At 40.0% G+C, this 18,880-nt stretch overlaps 1 protein-coding gene across 5 annotated transcripts in view; it reads left to right on the top strand.

Annotated features, from left to right (window-relative positions):
- The window catches only part of LOC137322962 (mesoderm induction early response protein 3-like), a 68,688-nt gene that overhangs the window by 16,552 nt on the left and 33,256 nt on the right, over positions 1-18,880 (top strand). For 3 of the 5 annotated variants that reach the window (XM_067986230.1, XM_067986240.1, XM_067986255.1), the window contains exons 3-5: positions 4,023-4,168; positions 9,532-9,666; positions 9,790-9,910. In XM_067986230.1, the coding sequence (XP_067842331.1) occupies positions 4,023-4,168; positions 9,532-9,666; positions 9,790-9,910 (402 nt within the window). The remainder of the gene's footprint in view (positions 1-4,022; positions 4,169-9,531; positions 9,667-9,789; positions 9,911-18,880) is intronic. The other 2 variants (XM_067986247.1, XM_067986265.1) reach the window with 1 other exon arrangement.

Raw genomic sequence — 18,880 nt, 5'->3', positions numbered from 1 at the left:
GTGCCCGCATGCAACAAGACCTGGACAACATCCAGGCTTGGGTTGATAAGTGGCAAGTAACATTCGCGCCAGACAAATGCCAGGCAATGACCATCTCCAACAAGAGGCAGCCTAACCGCCTCCCCTTGACATTCAATAGCATTACCATCATCGAATCCCCCATCATCAACATCTTGGGGGTCACCGTTGACCAGAAACTTAACTGGACCAACCACATAAATACTGTGGCTACAAGAGCAGGTCAAAGGCTGGGTATTCTGCAGCGAGTGACTCACCTCCTGACTCCCCAAAGCCTTTCCACCATCTATAAGGCATAAGTCAGGAGTGTGATGGAATTTTCTCCACTTGCCTGGATGAGTGCAGCTCTAACAACACTCAAGAAGCTCGACACCATCCAGGACAAAGCAGCCTGCTTGATTGGCACCCCATCCACCACCCTAAACATTCACTCCCTTCACCACCGGCGCACCGTGGCTGCAGTGTGTACCATCCACAGGATGCACTGCAGCAACTCGCCAAGGCTTCTTTAACCCCACCTCCCAAACCCGTGACCTCTACCACCTCGAAGGACAAGAGCAGCAGGCACATGGGAACAACACCACCTGCACGTTCCCCTCCAAGCCTCACAGCATCCTGACTTGGAAATATATCGCCGTTCCTTCATCGTCGCTGGGTCAAAATCCTGGAACTCCCTATGTAACAGCACTGTGGGAGAACCTTCATTACGTGGACTGCAACGGTTCATGAAGGTGGCTCACCACCATCTTGTCAAGGGCAATTAGGGATGGGCAGTAAATGCTGGCCTTGCCAGCGACGCCCACATCCATGAATGAATAAAAAAAAGGTCAAGTCTAACTGACAGCAGATGCCGTTAGATGCCCTCCAACTGCAAAATCTAGGCCTTTATATTGGAGATTATTTTATTTTGAGATTAATTAGACTTCATAGGAGCAGAACACCTCCTACAGATACACTTGAGGTTGGCAGGTTTGTTATTATGCCCACTTTTTTGCACTGGATAGGATATGTATGTGCACTTACAGTTTGGAACAGGCTGCATGTGCATTCATAAACACTTAGAGTTGAGGCCTACTCATTCTAGTTAATGTTTCCTGGGTATGTTTCTTTTATAAGCTGAACATAATATACTTTTAGGTACCCAATTTTTGTATTACATTACCAAAGCTAAATCAAAAGTAGAGGAAATTGATGTAATGGTGAAGCAGCCCTCTTAACAGTATAACTGGTTGAAGTAAAAAAATAACATTAAGATAGTGTAGCATTTATTTTTGTTGAAATACTAATGGGTAAAAAGCATGGGCCAGCATAATTCTAGTCTGTTGATAAACAGCTTGGTGCTGCTGTTACTGTGTACATATCACAAAGTTAATCTTGTATCTCAAAAAAAATTTTAATAGCTGTCTACCAATTAAGAAATTTAGCACTTTTGTTTACACGTGTTCTTGTACTGTACATGGACAGAGAAAGTGTGTATATATAAGGAAATACAGGTTCTTGTGTAAGTGAAAGCTAAGTTGGGGATGTTGGGTTCAGACTTTGTAAACTGTTTTGAGATCTTTGTGAGGTTTGACATTTCCTAAACCAATTCTGTTGCTGACTTGTAAATTATTTTTGTTTTTAAAAAGTGTGCATATTCAAATTTGTTTGCATAAATTGGTTCATTTGGACCGGATACATTTTTACCTGAGGGAAGCACTCTGATCACATCTGTCTGTATAATTTAATTCATAGTGCAGGTTGTTTGATTTGGTGTTCTCTCTAAATTTGAAGTAGGTGTTTCAGTAGAATACAATAGTCATGGAACTTGAGTAGATGTATGGATGGTCAGGCCAAAAGTTCACTTTACACCCTTGTTGCTATGTAGTCATTAATGGGACTATTGTCTCTCCTATTCTTGCTGGCTTTAGAAACTTTAAAGCTGCGAGCCTATGCGCAGTTGGGATAACAGTGGGATCGTTTTGGCAGGCGAGAACATAAAATTTGTTCAGCATGTAAAATGTTCTGGTATATTTATTACATCTCTAGATATCCACCCCTGACATTTTAAGCTCTCTATAGCATTATAGTTTTCTGTCCTGGTACAGAATCAACTGCACAAAATCATAAGCCATGATGCTAGGCATTTTCCTCCTTGCTATGGTTTTTCAATCCTTCTAATTCAATTGAATCAGTTCTGTTTTTGATATCTGATGACTGGCACCATCTGTGCCCTCTGATTTTTATTTGTGTGTCATCCATCATGATGTGAAGTGATGGATTCTTGTTTTCTTCTTCGTTCTTTGAGAGGATCAGTGTCCTGAAGATGGGTATTATTCCTAATACATAGTTCAAGTGCTCCGTTTTAAGCTAAAGCCACCTTTTTGGAACTGGATCATAGCTTTATTTGGAATGGTAAATATCCCTGCATTTGAGAAAAACCCTTGCTTTGATCTATTGATCTTTCCACAATGTAATCTTTTGTTGACCAATTTAATCTTCAGACTTGGATCCCTGAGTGAGATGGAGCAGATTTGCACCCCAATTCTCTTGTTTGCCTTTTGTAGTAGATTCTACTGTTGCTACCTTGGCTAAGTTATGTAGGTGTGATCCTGAGAGTCTGATGGGATGTGTTGGTTAGTTTCATTAATAGCAGGGTTTATCCCCCTGCTCTCACTTTAATCCAGAGATTTCTCCTTCAGTTGCAGCTAGTGGGAAATTCCAGTGTTTGAGTTTTTTTTCTTTGCCAACCCTCTCTTTAAAGGTGGAGGAGATATATTTTTATATTATCTTCAGGTCTGCCCTTTTCCTTCCTCTCCGTAGGCCTCCTTTCATGTTTCCACATGGTGTTGAACAATGCAGTATTTTTAGGGAGTTCTTTTGAAGGGGATAAGCTAATCTGAACTTCACTCTTTCTTCCTTTCTATTGATTGTGGGAGCTCATCGTATCTACATGAAATGTGGATGGCTGATTTGGGAATTGAAACTTCTGGTGAAGACTGGGAAGCCATATGCCTGGAAGTCTTTTAAGTTATCACCTAGGAATTATCAGCAGAAAACTAATTTAAAATTTGATATTACATTTCTCACACCTCTGTTCACTAATGTCAGCCTGAAATCCCAGGATGGGCTTTGTCGAGGTTGGCATGTATACTCTTAAATTTCCTGGGTATGTTCCCTCATTTGGCACTTTTGGGTTGTAATACTGGTAGAATTCAAGGCTATCATTGGATTAGATTAGACCTCAATCCATTGCATTATTTTTGGGATCTCCTGATGGAAGTCTCAATGGACTACTTCATGAACATGGCATTGCGTACTATGTCATAGGACTCTAGTCCTCTGTCATAGGACAGTCTGTCGTTTGCAATCTGCTTGAGTTGAGAGGTGTTTTTGGAGATCCTTTAGAGGGTTCATTATTAGTGACCTTTCTTTCCCCATCCTCCATTCCCTATATTTTGCTTCTTTTGGCAATTGTTTATGGCATTCAGTCTAAGGTTCTTTCATTTTCTCTTAATTGTGTTAACCTTTTTTAATTTCCTGATTTGGGCATGCTTTGGTTTTCCCTTGCATGCTTTAATTTTTGTTAATTTATCTCTCCCTCCTCTCCTCTTTACTTCCTTCTGCCTTTGAATTATGCCACTGTTTACTTATATATTCTCACATGTTTAATGGTCTTTTGCCTATAATGGCTATATGTTCTTGCTTATTTTGGAATTGACTACTTTGTTGTACATTTTTTCTTCATTTGTATAAAAAAGATCTTGATAACTTTTTTTTTAAAGTGTACATTTTGGCACTGCATATTTAGTACCAAAAGAATCAAAGCTAACCTACATTTTTTGCACTAAATAAATGGTATCTGGAGCCATCTAATTCAAATCATACAGGCTTATACTGGTGCCTAGTATAAGCATTAGTTAACGCAGTTTCCATTTTTTGAAGTGATTAATATGCTAGAACGCAAAATGTAAAAATATACCACAGATTTAGTATACACTCATTTCATTGTTTTTACTTTGTAGTTGGCTCATTGTCTTCTGAGGATCATGATTTCGACCCTACAGCAGAAATGCTAGTGCATGATTATGATGATGAGCGAACACTTGAAGAAGAGGAAATGTTAGAGGGAGGGAAGAATTTCACTTCTGAAATTGAAGATTTGGAAAGGGTATATAAAATTTTTTTTTAAAATAAACTAAGCTTAAATTTGAACTGTTGAAAGTGATATTTAATGTTACAAAATTGATCAGTAGTCTTTCTTTATACTTCAAAAATAATTAAAGATTTGTAATGTTGTAGGGGAGTGCCTTCCGATATTTGGGATCAATAGTGTGTGGAAAAGAGCCGTTGGTGCTCTTGGGTCGCATTCAAATATAGTTTTTTTTTTACAGAGTGTGTGTCTTACATCCTACACGCTGTTTCCTTCACACAAGGCTAACAATTTTGTTATACTTTTATTAAAAGAAAAGGAAAGGCTAAGAGAGTATCTACTGTACAAAGTATATCTCCATTAAAGGAAAAATAGGATACCTCCTACCTGTTCACCTTTTCTCAGGTCAGTCTGATGTGCAACTCTCACACAAATGGTTGGACTTTGGCCATCCCATGGTGATATGTCACTGGAGTGACTTTGGATTTGACCAGATATGATCAATTTTCAGTGTCAGGCAAAATAATTTAAAAACAGATGGGAAGTACCATGTTTCTTTCTAACTGTGGATTGGAGAGTACTTTGTACAGAATTTCTTTTTCTTCTAATAAGTTTAGCAATGAGATATCTTTCCCATAGAGAGTATGAGTCTTGGCTGTTCAGAATGAGGGCTGAGTGCTACCTGAGAGGAGGAGGAATCAGAAAACAAGTCACCCTAGGCTGAACTTATGCACCTCCTGTCAGCAAGCCAGGGCGTCTTTGGCAGAGGAGTTTGGAGCAGGTCTTCAGCTTGTCCTCTTGGCAAAGCAAAGTACTGGGGATTATGAACAGAAAAAAGGGGAGAAAGCAAATTATCTCTTCTCGCCTCTAAGAAATTAGATGGTATGTATGGTCTGTCCAGAACAAACCAGTACTCATTCAAGACTGACAATCATTAAAGCTCAAATTTCAGGCAGGTTTCTGGTGGAAAAATTTGTGATTGTGGTGTCAAAATTCCATCTAAAGATACAATTAAAATAATGTCCATATAATGCTGCAGTCAGTGGGAGTACCAACACACTGTGTATGAATTGGTATAATGTGGGTTTGCACTTGTGTCTCCCTATACTGATGTCCCTATTTCAACTGTACCACTGTGGAGAGGTGCTGAGCTGGAGGAGAGCATCTTCCTCAAAGGAAGAGAAAAACAAATATAAGTCCAGTCAGCATGGGCACCTCTTGTGCACTATAAGTAGGACCCAGATCTCCAGTTTGTTATTTGGTGTATAGTCGAGTGCCTCTGGAAGACAATAAAGGTGATAGAAGTGGCAATAACAGACCTGTCTCAAAGAAGGGGAAAATTGGGTATTCAATATTCCTGGCTACAAGGTATTCAGGAAAGATAGGGAAGGAAAGAAAGTTGGGGGGGTGTACAGTATTGATCAAAGAAACCATTATAACACTGGAAAGGGTTGATGTAGTTGAGGGGTCAAAGACAGAATCTATTTGGTAAGAATTAAGGAACAATAGAGGAGCTATTACACTACTGGGTGTATACTATAGGCTACCAAATAGTGGGAAGGAGATAGAGGAGAACTTTTGCAGGCAATTTACAGAAAGATGCAAGAGCTATGGAGTAGAGATAATGGGGGACTTCAATTATCCCAAGATAGATTGGGACAGTAAAGTGTAAAGGGTAATGAGGGGGAGGAATTCCTGAAATGTGTTCAAGAGAACTTTCTAGAACAGTGTGTTTCCAGCCCAACCAGGAAGGAAACAGTGCTGGATGTAGTTCTGAGGAATGATGTGGGGCAGGTGGAGCATGTTTCAATGGGGGAGCATTTGGGGAACAGTGATCATAATATCATTAAGTTTAGAATAGTTATGGAATAGGACAAGGAACAATCAAATGTGAACATGCTTAACTGGAGGAGGGCAAATTTCAGTGAGTTAAAAAGGAATCTTGCCCAAGTGGATTGGAATCAACAATTGATAGGCAAAACAGTAATTGAACCTTCAAGGAGGAGTTGGTTCGGGTACAGAACAGATGCATCCCTACAAGGGGGAAAGGAAAGGCATTCAAAGCTAGAGCTCCTTGGATGACTAAAGATACAGAGATTAAAATGAAACCAAAAAAGGAGGCTTATGAAAAATGCACGGTTCATAATACAGTTGAGAACCAGGCTGAATACAAAAACTACAGAGGAGATCTAAAAAAGGGAATAAGAGGGGCAAAGAGAGAGTATGAGAATAGATTAGCAGCTAACATAAAAGGGAGCCCAAAAGTCTTTTAGAAACATATAAATAGTCAAAGGAGGGTGGGACTGATAAGGGGCAACAAAGGAAATCTTATGGAGGCAGAGGGCATGGCTGAGGCACTAAATGAATACTTTGCATCCGTCTTCACTAGAGAAGAGGATGCTGCCATTGTAGCAGTAAAGGAGGAGGTACTAGTGACATTGGATAGGATAAAAATAGATAAAGAGGAGGTACTTAAAAGATTGGCAGTAAGATTGTCTGGAACGAGCTGCCAGAGGCAGTAGTAGAGGCGGGTACAATTTTGTCTTTTAAAAAGCATTTGGACAGTTACATGGGTAAGATGGGTATAGAGGGATATGGGCCAAGTGCAGGCAATTGGGACTAGATTAGTGGTATAAACTGGGCGACATGGACACGTTGGGCCGAAGGGCCTGTTTCCATGTTGTAAACTTCTATGATTCTACTCAAAGTAGAAAAGTCACCCGGTCCAGATGGGAAGCATCCTAGGTTACTGAGGGAAGTAAATGTGGAAATTGGGGAAGCTCTGGCCACAATCTTCTAATCCTCCTTCGATATGGGGATGGTGCCGGAGGACTGGAGGATTGCAAACGTTACACATTTGTTCAAAAAAGAGGAGGGGGATAAAACCGGCAGTCAGGTCAGTCAGCCTAACACCGGTGGTGGGGAAACTTTTAGAGACAATAATCCAGGACAAAATAAATTGGCACTTGGAAAACTATGGACTAATAAATGAAAGTCAGCGCGGATTTGTTAAAGGAAAGTTGTCTTTGACTAACTTGAATGAGTTCTTTGATGAAGTAATGGAGAGGGTTGATGAGGGTAGTGCGGTTGATGTGTATATGGATTTTCAAAAGGCATTTGATAAAGTACCACATAATAGACTTTTTAACTAAAGTAAAGCCCATGGGATTAAAGAGACATTGGCAGCGTGGTTACAAAATTGGCTAGGGGACAGCAAGCAGAGGGTTGTGGTGAGTAGATGTTTTTCGGACTGGAGGGAAGTATACAGTGGCATTGCCCAAAGGTCAGTATTAGGACCACTGCTCTTTTTGATATATATTAATGACCTGGACTTGTGTATAGAGGGTACAATTTCAAAATTTGCAGATGACATCAAACTCGGAAATGTAGTAAACAATGTGAAGGATAGCAACAGACTTCAGGAGGACAAAGACTGATGAAATGGGCAGACACTTGGCAGATGAAATTTAACGCAGAGAAGTGTGAAGTGATGCATTTTAGGAGGAAGAATGAGGAGAGACAATATAACAATTTTAAAGGGGGTGCAGGAACAGAGAGATCTGGGGGTGCACATACACAAATGTTTGAGGGTGGCAGGACAAGTTGAGAAGGTTGTTAAAAAAGCATATGGGATGCTGGGCTTTATTAATAGAGGCATAGAGTAAAAAAGCAAGGAAGTTATGCTAAACCTTTATAAAACACTCATTAGGCCTCAACAGGAATAGTGTGTTCAATTCTAGGCACCACACTTTAGGAAGGATATCGAGCCTTAGCGAGGGTGCAGAAGAGATTTACTAGAATGGTGCCAGGGATGAAGGACTTCAGTTATGTGGAGAGACTGGAGAAGCAGGGATTGTTCTCCTTAGATCAGAGAAGATTAAGGGGAGATTTGATAGAGGTGTTCAAAATCATGAATGGTTTTGACAACTTAAACAAGGAGAAACTTTCCAGTGGCAGAAGGGTCAGTAACCAGAGGACACAGATTTAAGGTAATCGACAAAAGAGCCAGAGACGACATGAGGAAACATTTTTTTACGCAGCGAGTTGTAATGATCTGGAATGCACTGCCTGAAAGGGTGGTGGAAGCAGATTCAATAGTAACTTTCAAAAGGGAATTGGATAAATACTTGAAGGGAAAAAATTTATAGGGCTATGGGGAAAGAGTAGCGGAACGGGACTAATTGGATAGCTCTTTCAAAGAGCCGGCAAAGGCACGATGGGCGGAATGTCTGCCTCCTGTGCTGTACCTACTATGATACTTCGAAGTTGCTCAGTGTTAGGCACCAAGTAATATATTTTGTAAATAATACATATTTGAATTTTAAAAATGTTTTTTTAAAACTCCCATCTCGGACTAAGCCCATAAGCGTGGAACCTTGGTGTACTGCTCTGTCCTGAGCTTAGTTTTCTTCTCCACAGCCACGCAGCACTAAGACTTTTCATTCAACTTCGTGACATCACCTACCTCTTCCCCACCAACCAGTGCTGAAACTCTTATCTACCCTTTTTTCACATTGTAGCCTGAGTTCCCCACAAACTAAAACCCACTCAAAATGCCACACACTACTTCCTTGCTTGTACTCCAATCATTCCCATATTTGTGAAGCTTTGCTGGCTCCCCTTTCACCAACAAAATGACTGTAAGATGCCATGCTTGCTTTGAAATCTCTCTCTGATGTTAACACCCCCTCCACCTGCAAGTCCTTGCGTTCACCCTCAACTCCTCTACGCTGGCTCACTTACTCTCAGCTCCACCGTCGTTGGTTGCTCCTTTAAACATTATACCCCGCCCTATGAAATTCTTTCCCTAATACTTCTAGCTTGCCATCTCGCCACCTCTATCCCTTCAAAAATCCCTTGCCCCTCCTCAATCCTTTCTCGCTTTTCCACTCCTCTGTGTTTACTCTTTATCTGCCACCTGTTACACATATTGAAATGCCTCTCTGCACATGAACACCATAGAAATACAAGTTTTTCAGATTGTTTCTGGATCTTGCCTCTTGTCCTACCAATATCTAATTTGTTTAACTAATTGTTTTGCTTGGGATTTATTGAATAATAGGTTTTTTATTGTTCATGGGTGATACTGGCAAGTCTGCATTTATTGCCCCATAATGTTAGTTAGGGAATTCCAGAATTTTATCCCAGCAATAAATAAAGACTAGCAGTATATGCCAAGTCAGGATGATGTGTGATGTAGAGGGAAACTTTTAGATGATGGTGTTCCCATGATGTTGCTGCTCTTGTCCTTCTCAGTGATTGAAGTTGTGGGGCTGGCAGGTACTGTCAAAGTGATACTGAAAAATTGTTTAAAAGTTAGTCTTAAATGCAAAAGCAACCATATTAAGGCTTTATAAATTGCAGCTATTTGTGCTTAACAGGAGAGCAACATGCCACTCGATGATTTGCTGGCACTTTATGGGTATGAACCTTCTGTTCCGGTGATAGAAAATGAAAATCCAGGGAGTTCGCCAAGTGAACTCGCTGATGAGCTACCTGACATGACTCTCGATAAGGCAAGTTTACTAAAGCCCATCTTTTTGTAGCAATGTATGCAAATAGGATTTAAGAATTTTATTTGAGGTGTGCATTTTGAATTATGTCTAATAAATAAAATTCCTTTTATCTGGACTCAATAGGAGGAAATAGCAAAAGACCTACTTTCAGGTGATGATGAAGAAACACAGTCTTCTGCTGATGACTTGACTCCATCTGTCACTTCTCATGAAACAACAGATTTATTTCCCCGACATTTAAGATGTAAGTTTATGGATTAGAAACAAAAGTAACTTGATCAAAAACCTTAGGGCTAGAGTGGAATTTTTAAGTTGTGGTAAAATATAATTAGTTCCATCAAGTAAATTTTGAGGTGGGGGGGGGTAGAAAAACAAGGAGGTGGTTTGTTAAATTGCAAATAAAATTTAGCCACTGAGTGGACAAGCTAAGAAACTAATCTTTGTTTCCCTTTCATCAAACTTAGCATGTAATATTTACTTTATGTAAATTTTCATAAGGCTATAAAAAGGTATTTTTTAAATGTATTAAGTCAATTTAATATGAATTTCACTCATGTATAAAATCACTTCTGACATATGTAGCATTGTGGAACCAAATGCAAAAATATCTGACAAATCTCGTGACCTGCTGGACTGCCATATGCTGTTTCAGGTGGTTAGACTTACAACCGGTGGATATATTTTTGTCATCCTTCCACAGGCATGATGTAATCAACTACTAATGCTAAGTTTTGAATACCAGCAACTGCCCTTTCTTGGTTTTAAGGGGGCAGTGGGAACCACAACCAGTTCAATACTTTCAACTCGCCCGTATTTCTAAACCAGCACGCACTATTGGGTACATGATTTTGAATCGTGTGCGTAACCGTACATGATATGTGCCTCTTGGGGATGCAGATGTCATCTAAGTAATGTGAGAGTATGGAAGGTCTTTTATTTGAGACGGTATAAAGGAAAATTGAGTGTTTTTTAATTTGAGTATTTCTGATCTTGAATAAGTTGACAGATATATTTTTCAATTTTTTGTTCGTCAGAGGGAGGGATTCTGTGTTGGGGAATGGTACATTTTTGTACTTTGTGCTCCTGTTGTTAGCACTGAGCGTCAGCAAAGCTGTCTATCCTGCCACATCCCTAACCCCCAATCTCAGCCATATTACCAGTACTGCACCATAATAGCTATCCCGATGGCCTTGCTGAGAGTTTAGTTTAATGGCAGTTAGTGAATGAACGTATGTTTTTGTAGTGTGTAGTTGCACCCACCAAGAATTATATAAAATCATTTCAATACAACCATCGTATCTGTTGATGGAACGTCTCATCCTATCAGTTTGGATGGAATTGGAAGCCAAGTCCCATTGATGTAAAAAGAAATGTGTTCCAACCCATTGAGTTGTTAGTTTCCAGTGCTTCTAATATTGCAAAGTTTTAATTTTTTTTTTAAAGTTGCAGTATTGATTGAAGTATGTGGGAGCTTGCATTACAATTTTGTTTTTGCTGCAAACATGAAAACCACAAACAGCATGTACGGTTCCTTGATATCATGGACTATAATTTAGATACTTTTTTCAATTTTTAAGCAAGCTATGATGAAACACTTTACATGAACGTATTTTGAAATTCATCAGTTTCTCTATACATTTAATTAATGCAGACTTGGTCCTGTTGATGTACTTCTTTTTCGCAAGCTGTCATGAACTTACAGACAGCAACCATATCAGCGTACAACACTGAAATTGGGGAACTAGTCTTTTCTAGAATGATTTCCGGAATCTGTTTGTCCTTGATAACTTGTGTAAAGAAGAAATGAAGTATGGAGACCATGGATCATACGTTATGATTTAAAATTTGTGTGTGGAGTTCCTAGATATAAGAATTTTACTCTCCAAAATGAATTGCAGCTTCTGCCATGTGGAAAAGCTAAACATGAGTATTATATGTGGATTATAGCTATTGTTATGCCCAAGATGGAGGCCACATAAGCTGGTCTTTACTTTCAGCACTCATTTTTAAAACTAATTGACATTTCATGTGGATGTTCATTGACAAAAACTATTTTTAATATAAGCTATGAAAATAAATTTATTCATCCTTGTACTATAGGAGTAAGCCAAGATTTCCAGTGGTGAGAATAGCTATTTAAAATGCTTTTTTAGTTGAGCTACACTCCATGTTATTTACATAGAATTACATAGAATGTACAGCACAGAAACAGGTCATTCAGCCCAATGGGTCAGTGCCAGTGTAATTATTTAATATTTCTATCATTTTGTTGTCATTAGCTGTGAGTTTATTGTGTGTATCCCTTAGTGACCCCATCCCTATCCTGATTCTTTTGTTATTTATATGTCTGTAGAATACTTTACTCTTTCTTTTTATATTCCTTGATAATTTAATTTTTTTTCGTTTGCCTTCCTAATTTTTTTTAAAACTCCTTTCCTAACCTTCTCGTATAACCTTTTGTCGTCATCTCCTTTGTTGTCTATGCACTGAGTGTATGCCTTTTTCTTTAGTTTCAATTTTGCCTTTATTTCTTTATTCATTCATGGTTTCCCTTTCCTCATTCATTTAAACACTCTTCCCCTCGTCTGATGTGTCGTAATGTTTCCCCTTGCAGCATATAATCACTCGCCACTATTTACTCGCATGGTTGAGTTCTGTGTTCTCTTGTTTTCCTGCTTGGAAAGATCATTGATCTTCAAACAAGTTGTCTGTAGTTTTAAACATTGCACAAAATGTAATGGCGTCTTTGTGGTGGCAGATGGCCAATTCAGGTACTTGCAATTTTGTTTGAAGCACAACATGGCATTGTGCACTATATTCTTGGATGTCTTCTCCCGCACTAGATGCAAGTGTCTACAACAATTCCCCAAGAAAAGAGTCCACTGTAGGAGTGAGGTCTGGGAGCCAGGTCAGTTGGCCCCCACCACAAACCAGCTCCACAGGTACAAAAAGCATGAATCATAGATAGCTTACAGCATGGAAGGAGACCATTCGGCCCATCAAGTCCACACTGGCTCTATGCAAGAGGCATCCAGCTAGTCCCACTCCCCTGCCCTATCCCCATAGCCCTACAGGTTTTTTACTTTCAAGTATTTATCCAATTCCCTTTTGAAGGCCATGATTGAATCTACCTCCACCACCCCCCAGGGCAGTGCATTCCAGATCCTAACCACTTTCTGCGTAAAAAAGTTTTTCCTCATGTCACCTTTGGTTCTTTTGCCAATCACCTTAGATCTATGTCCTCTGGTTCTTGTCCCTTCCGCCAATGGGAACAGTTTCTCTCTACCTACTCTGTCTAGACCCTTCATGATTTTAAATACCTCTATCAAATCTCCTCGCAACCTTCTCTGTTCCAAGGAGAATAACCCCAGCTTCTCCAGTCTATCCATGTAACTAAAGTCCCTCATCCCTGGAATTATTCTCGTAAATCTCTTCTGCACCATTTCTAAGGCCTTCACATCTTTCCTGAAGTGCAATGCCCAGAACAGGACACAATACTCCTCAGGACACCATTCCTGCAGTGGCTCAGCTTACTTCGCACTGGCTTGTACGAGGAATCAATACCGCTTGGTGCCAGGATGTCGTCATCTTCCACACTTGTTCCTCCCTCCACTCTCTGTTGCATGGTGTTCTCGGGCATCAAGACTGTCAGGAATGTGCAGCATTTGGTCAGCTATCAATCCATATCTGCATCATTTTTGGCAAATCAGGTGGTGGTTGAATTCTACTTAGGGATACAAGCTGGTGATGACAAATGCTGCAGTGCTGGCAGGCATTTTTCCTTGTTAAACTACATGTGCTGAGTGGAGATTAGATCATGTTGCTGTCCAAAAAAAATTCTTAACAGCTGGTACTACGTTTCGCAGTGCCAAAGTAGGTTCCAGGAAGCTTGCTGATGCTGACTTCTGCTCCCGTTCAAGCACTCCTTTATTTGAGGATGAGCCAGATGGTACTTAGAAGTGAGACTTCATCCATGATGGAGTGCTATTTAAATCAGTCTTAAAGCCTTTCTCCATCAGGGTAACCAAGTTAGCCCACATCAACTCCTGGGGTCAAAGTGGGTGAGGAATCCTAACTTAGTGCCATCACATTTTGTTCTTCCCAATCTCCAGAATCTTGATCATTTACAGGAGTGGGTGAGAGCATTGCCAATTTTACTCCATTGTGCCTGTAGTTGCTAAACTTCTGATGGAGTCAAGGAAACCCTGTTTGCTTGTGGTGAAAAAAGGAGAGGTGATTCTTGGACTCAGTTTTGTATCTTAAGCTTTCTGTGGTCATTAGTCCAATCCTTCATGGATTGTTTTGGAGATAGAAGCAAAACATTAGTCGATGTGGCAGATGACCTGCAGGAAGCTTCTGAGATTTTGCATTCGGAGAACATCTAAAACAAAATATTTCCTTTCAGCCTTACCTCTGATCTCAGGTTATAGCCTTTCTGTGTCTGCAACACTTGCAGATCTATCTGCATTTAGATTATTGACTTACCAGAGCTTCCTCTTGAGCCACAGCAAGTACTTCAATCTAGCAAGTCCTCTTTCAGAATTGTGGGGTTTCTCACAACTTAGAGAAACCTCAATTTGAGGTAGTTCAAGATCATGAGAATTTAATTTCCTTTCATAGTACAATATTTAATGTGTTTGACAGAAGTTTCTTTGTGTACTATTGTAATGCAGTCGTTAACCTGTCTAAAATAAATGGGTTAATGACTGCATTAAAAATAGAGTCCAAAGAAATTTTACACAAGCATGTTCATTAGGTTACAAAGGAGGTTATATGGGTGTTATTTCATGTACCTCTGGGAACGAGATTGATTCTGGAAGTGCATTGTTTGCTCGTGAGCAGAGTAAATGTTTGTGCTCTTCAAGAGGAATGCAACACCCTTCTACCCTGGAACCTAATGCCATCGAGCATTGCCAGGTGGTGTAGATCGCAGCCAGATACAGAGCATAGCTCCCCTACTCCAATCAACAATGCACTTTTAACCACAAGCTTAGAAGAGCCCCCTCTGCCTACACTCCACCAAAGTGAATTTTTCAGTTTTCCACACCAATCATTGTTATGTATGATGTCTTTTCTTTATAAGAGACCAGGGTATTAGCAAAGCTTTGTGTATTCTTGGTATGATGATTGGCTTATTTTTGTATTACCCAGATGCAAGGCTCTTTGAGACCTCTTTGTTTAAAGTCTTCTCTGCCGGTCACCTCAAGACCAATGACTTCTGGCTTGTTGGAAGTCATACCAGATGTCTGCTTGAGTTTTGAGATGAAGATTCAGAAACTGCATGCTCTACTCAGGTTCAGGTTTCAGCTTTCTATCAAAAACCTTGACTTAATAATTGTTGCATCCCTGTCAGGTTAGGATACCCATGTATAGGGTGTGTGAACCCAAGGTCTTTCAAATATTGGATTTACTTGCACCCTTGAGTACGAACCTACTTCCAAATCTCTGTTCCAGGAACAAGTTAGCATGGAAGCTAAACAACTACAGTATTTGCCAGCTGCTGTGCTTGCAAATTTGATCTTTACTGGCCTTAGATCTGAACTGATTTTTACTTGCTCACTGCAGAGTTGTTGTCTGAGCTTAAGGGTTACATCCATCATCAGGACCCACTAGGCTTTTCTTTGTTTGCCTAGGTAATGAAATGCAGCTAGCCCTCCAGTGGAAACTGGTCATCTGGCGTACAGCTAGACACCTGGATTCTTGGTCTTGAGGTCCTTTCAGTTCTGGAGTATCTTCAACACTTGCTTAATTTAATCTATTGCAGATTTTACATACATCTTTTAAAGAGAGTTTGATTGGGATCTATTTTCTGAAGCTAATTTGGAAGTCTAATCCTACCAATTTTTCTTCCTAGTTGGATTTTAATTGGTGCACACGAAGTTAAGTGAAATGCATTAATTTAATTGTGTTATTTGAGGTGAAGTTTTTTTGAATGGAAGATTGTTCTTCTGGTAGCCTTGATTTTTACCAGACAAGTTAGTGAACTCCAAATAATTTGATGTGAAGAATATACCTCCATAAATTGCACATTATTTTCTTAAGTTAAGATGATTTTGAAATGTCAACAGTAATAGCCAATCCTTGTCAACAGTAATAGCCAATCCTTACTCTATTAATTCATTATCTCATGAAATGGAAGAACAGCCCATGTTCCACTGCAGGGATGCCAGAAGAGCTTTCTTATTGAATTACAGTAGTTTATGAAACTAGACAGTTTATATCATGTGGAATGTGTATAGTGACTTCTGTCATTTCCAAACTAAGACTGGCAGAGTGCTGCTATCTTTTCTGTCCTGCTTATCTGCAGTGCTGTTAGTTGAAGCAGTCTTCATTACATATTAGCGTGCATTGTTGTGACTTGGTAGTGTTTTGGCGCATCTATTTTGTCCAGACAGACAAGGCTTCCTGTTTGTAAGTCTGACCCAGCATACTCCATTGATGCATGGAGGGTGCTGAATTAGCAAGAAAACTTTAAGAAAAACTAAGATGCTAAATGAATAAACCTTATTTGATTCCTGTATAGTTAAAGCAATTTTCACCATTGAAATTTTATTTCTTCCGTATAAAATGGTTGCACTCAAACATCATGCAGGAACAAAAAAGGGTGGTTCAGTCCACATAGCTTGCCTAGATACTTCAATCTGTTTTCCAGGTTTGACGCCAAACTTGCATTCTTTTACTCCTTGTTGAATCTGGAATCTGTTTAATGATTCAACAGAATCCACGAAGGTGATAATCTATGCAAAGATTTGCAGTTAGTAAGTGCGATATAATTGCTGCATGAGTTGTATTTAGGTTTCTGTTTTTATTGTATAATTATGTTTATTAGTTGTTATCCGATATGTTTGAGGAAAAGTCGATGTATTAAAGACCAACTGGTAAGTTTATCTCTAGGATTGCGTCCCTAATGCCAGCAAGGGAGGCTTTTTTTGTCAAAAAATTGTGCTAGTAATTTAGAGACTTTAATGGGGTAAATCTAGAATTAATCAGAAACTGACAAAGGGAATGATGTAGATGCCTTGTTATCGTCTGCTTCCCAGAAAAAAAAACAACTTGGGGCATGCAAAGAGAAAAATAGGGCCTGCTGAGTTTTCTGTTTTTCTTTTCCCTCTCTTTGCAATCCCAAAATAAAGTAGAAGACTACCCTTTTTGTCACTTCTATTGAACTCCAGTGTACTTTGCCATGGAGTAGTAGGATACAGTTTTAACCCCAGAGTTTCCAAATGACAAGTTAATTTTAGCCACGCAGTTGGGCAGGTAGTGCGCAGGGTTTAGATGCTTTTATACAGGGATGGGCAGTTGTTGCTCCTCACCATGTCTATTAATATAGCCCTCCTCCCAGCTGGCTCAAAAGCAGCAATGTCTGAGCGCTGCAGCTGCTTGTTTTCTCCTGCAGGCACCTTTCACGACCTCAAGACGTCACAAAACGCTTCACAGCCAATGAAGTACTTTTGAAGTGTAGTCACTGTTGTAAATGTAGGAAAAAGGCAATGGTGTCTTTTTTGGTGTCAGGTAGGGGGGAAAAGAGACATCCAAATGTATATTTACTTTGGCGGTGATTCAGAGGGTAGTTTATGTGTTGAAAAAAATCTTGTGAACACCCTACATCTATACAACCATAATAGCTTGATGAAGGTAAGATAATGTGTAATTATATTTACAGAATAACCTCACTGACAGGCCTCCAAAATGTTTTGGCATTTGATCAATTAATTTTGAGGGGGTATTGGACAAAGTTTATATTTACTTCCTACAGGTAAGATCAGTCTTAAGAATAGTCTTGAGCCTGTAATTTTAATGTCTCCATTGGGGTGGAAGAAATCTTGGATCTTCAAGAATAAATATCTTAGTTCAAGACCTTTGGAAAAATAGGGCATCTTAATTGCTGTTATCGGGATAGTGGTCCAGGGAGTATATATTGAGTTAGATGGGCAAAACTTACATTAATGCCCAAGGATTTCATAAGAACATAAGAAATAGGAGCAGGAGTAGGCCAATCGGCCCCTCGAGCCTGCTGTGCCATTCAATAAGATCATGGCTGATCTGATCCTAACTTCAAATCTAAAGAACACAAGAAGTAGGAGCAGGACCCGGCCACTCAGCCCCTGGGCCCGCTCCGCCACCCACAGGGCCTTGACCGATCCGAACTCAGCTTCATGTCCAATTTCCTGCCGGCTCCCTGTAACCCCTAATTCCCTTTACTTCTAGGAAACTGTCTATTTCTGTTTTAAATTTATTTAATGATGTAGCTTCCACAGCTTCCTGGGGCAGCATATTCCACAGACCTATTACCCTCTGAGTGAAGAAGTTTCTCCTCATCTCAGTTTTGAAAGAGCAGCCCCCTATTCTAAGATTATGCCCCCTAGTTCTAGTTTCACCCATCCTTGGGAACATCCTTACCGCATCCACCCGATCAAGCCCCTTCACAATTTTATATGTTTCAATAAGATCGCCTCTCATTCTTCTGAATTCCAATGAGTAGAGTCCCAATCTACTCAACCTCTCCTCATATGTCCATAGAATCATAGAAAGTTACGGCACAAAAGGAGGCCATTCGGCCCATGTCCATGCCGGTCGAAAAGAGCTATCCAGCTTCATTCCACTTTCCAGCACTTGGTCCGTAGCCCTGTCGGTTACAGCACTTCAAGTGCACATCCATGTACTTTTTAAATGAGTTGAGGGTTTCTGCCTCTACCACCCTTTCAGGCAGTGAATTCCAGACCCCCACCACCCTCTGGGTGAAAAGATTTCTCCTCAGCTCCCCTCTAATCCTTCCACCAATTAAATCTATGCCCCTTTATCACTGACTCCTCTGCTAAGGGAAATAGGTCCTCCCTATCCACTCTATCTAGGCCCTCATAATTCTATACACCTCAATTAAATCTCCCCTCAGCCTCCTTTGTTCCAAAGAAAACAATCCCAGCCTATCCAGTCTTTTCTCATAGCTAAAATTCTCCAGCCCTGGCAACATCCTCGTAAATCTCCTCTGTACCCTCTCTAGTACAATCACATCTTTCCTGTAATGTGACCAGAACTGTACGCAGTACTCAAGCTGTGGCCTAACTAGTGTTTTATACAGTTCTAACATAACCTCCCTGCTCTTATATTCTGTGCCTCGGTTGATGAAGGAAAGTATCCCGTATGCCACCTTATCTACCTGTCCTGCTACCTTCAGGGATCTGTGGACATGCACTCCAAGGTCCTTCACTTCCTT

The sequence above is a fragment of the Heptranchias perlo genome, chromosome 1 (assembly GCF_035084215.1).
Source record: "Heptranchias perlo isolate sHepPer1 chromosome 1, sHepPer1.hap1, whole genome shotgun sequence".
Lineage (NCBI taxonomy): Eukaryota > Metazoa > Chordata > Chondrichthyes > Hexanchiformes > Hexanchidae > Heptranchias > Heptranchias perlo.
Note: the sequence above shows the minus strand (reverse complement) of the source record. Positions and strands in the feature narration are given on the sequence as shown.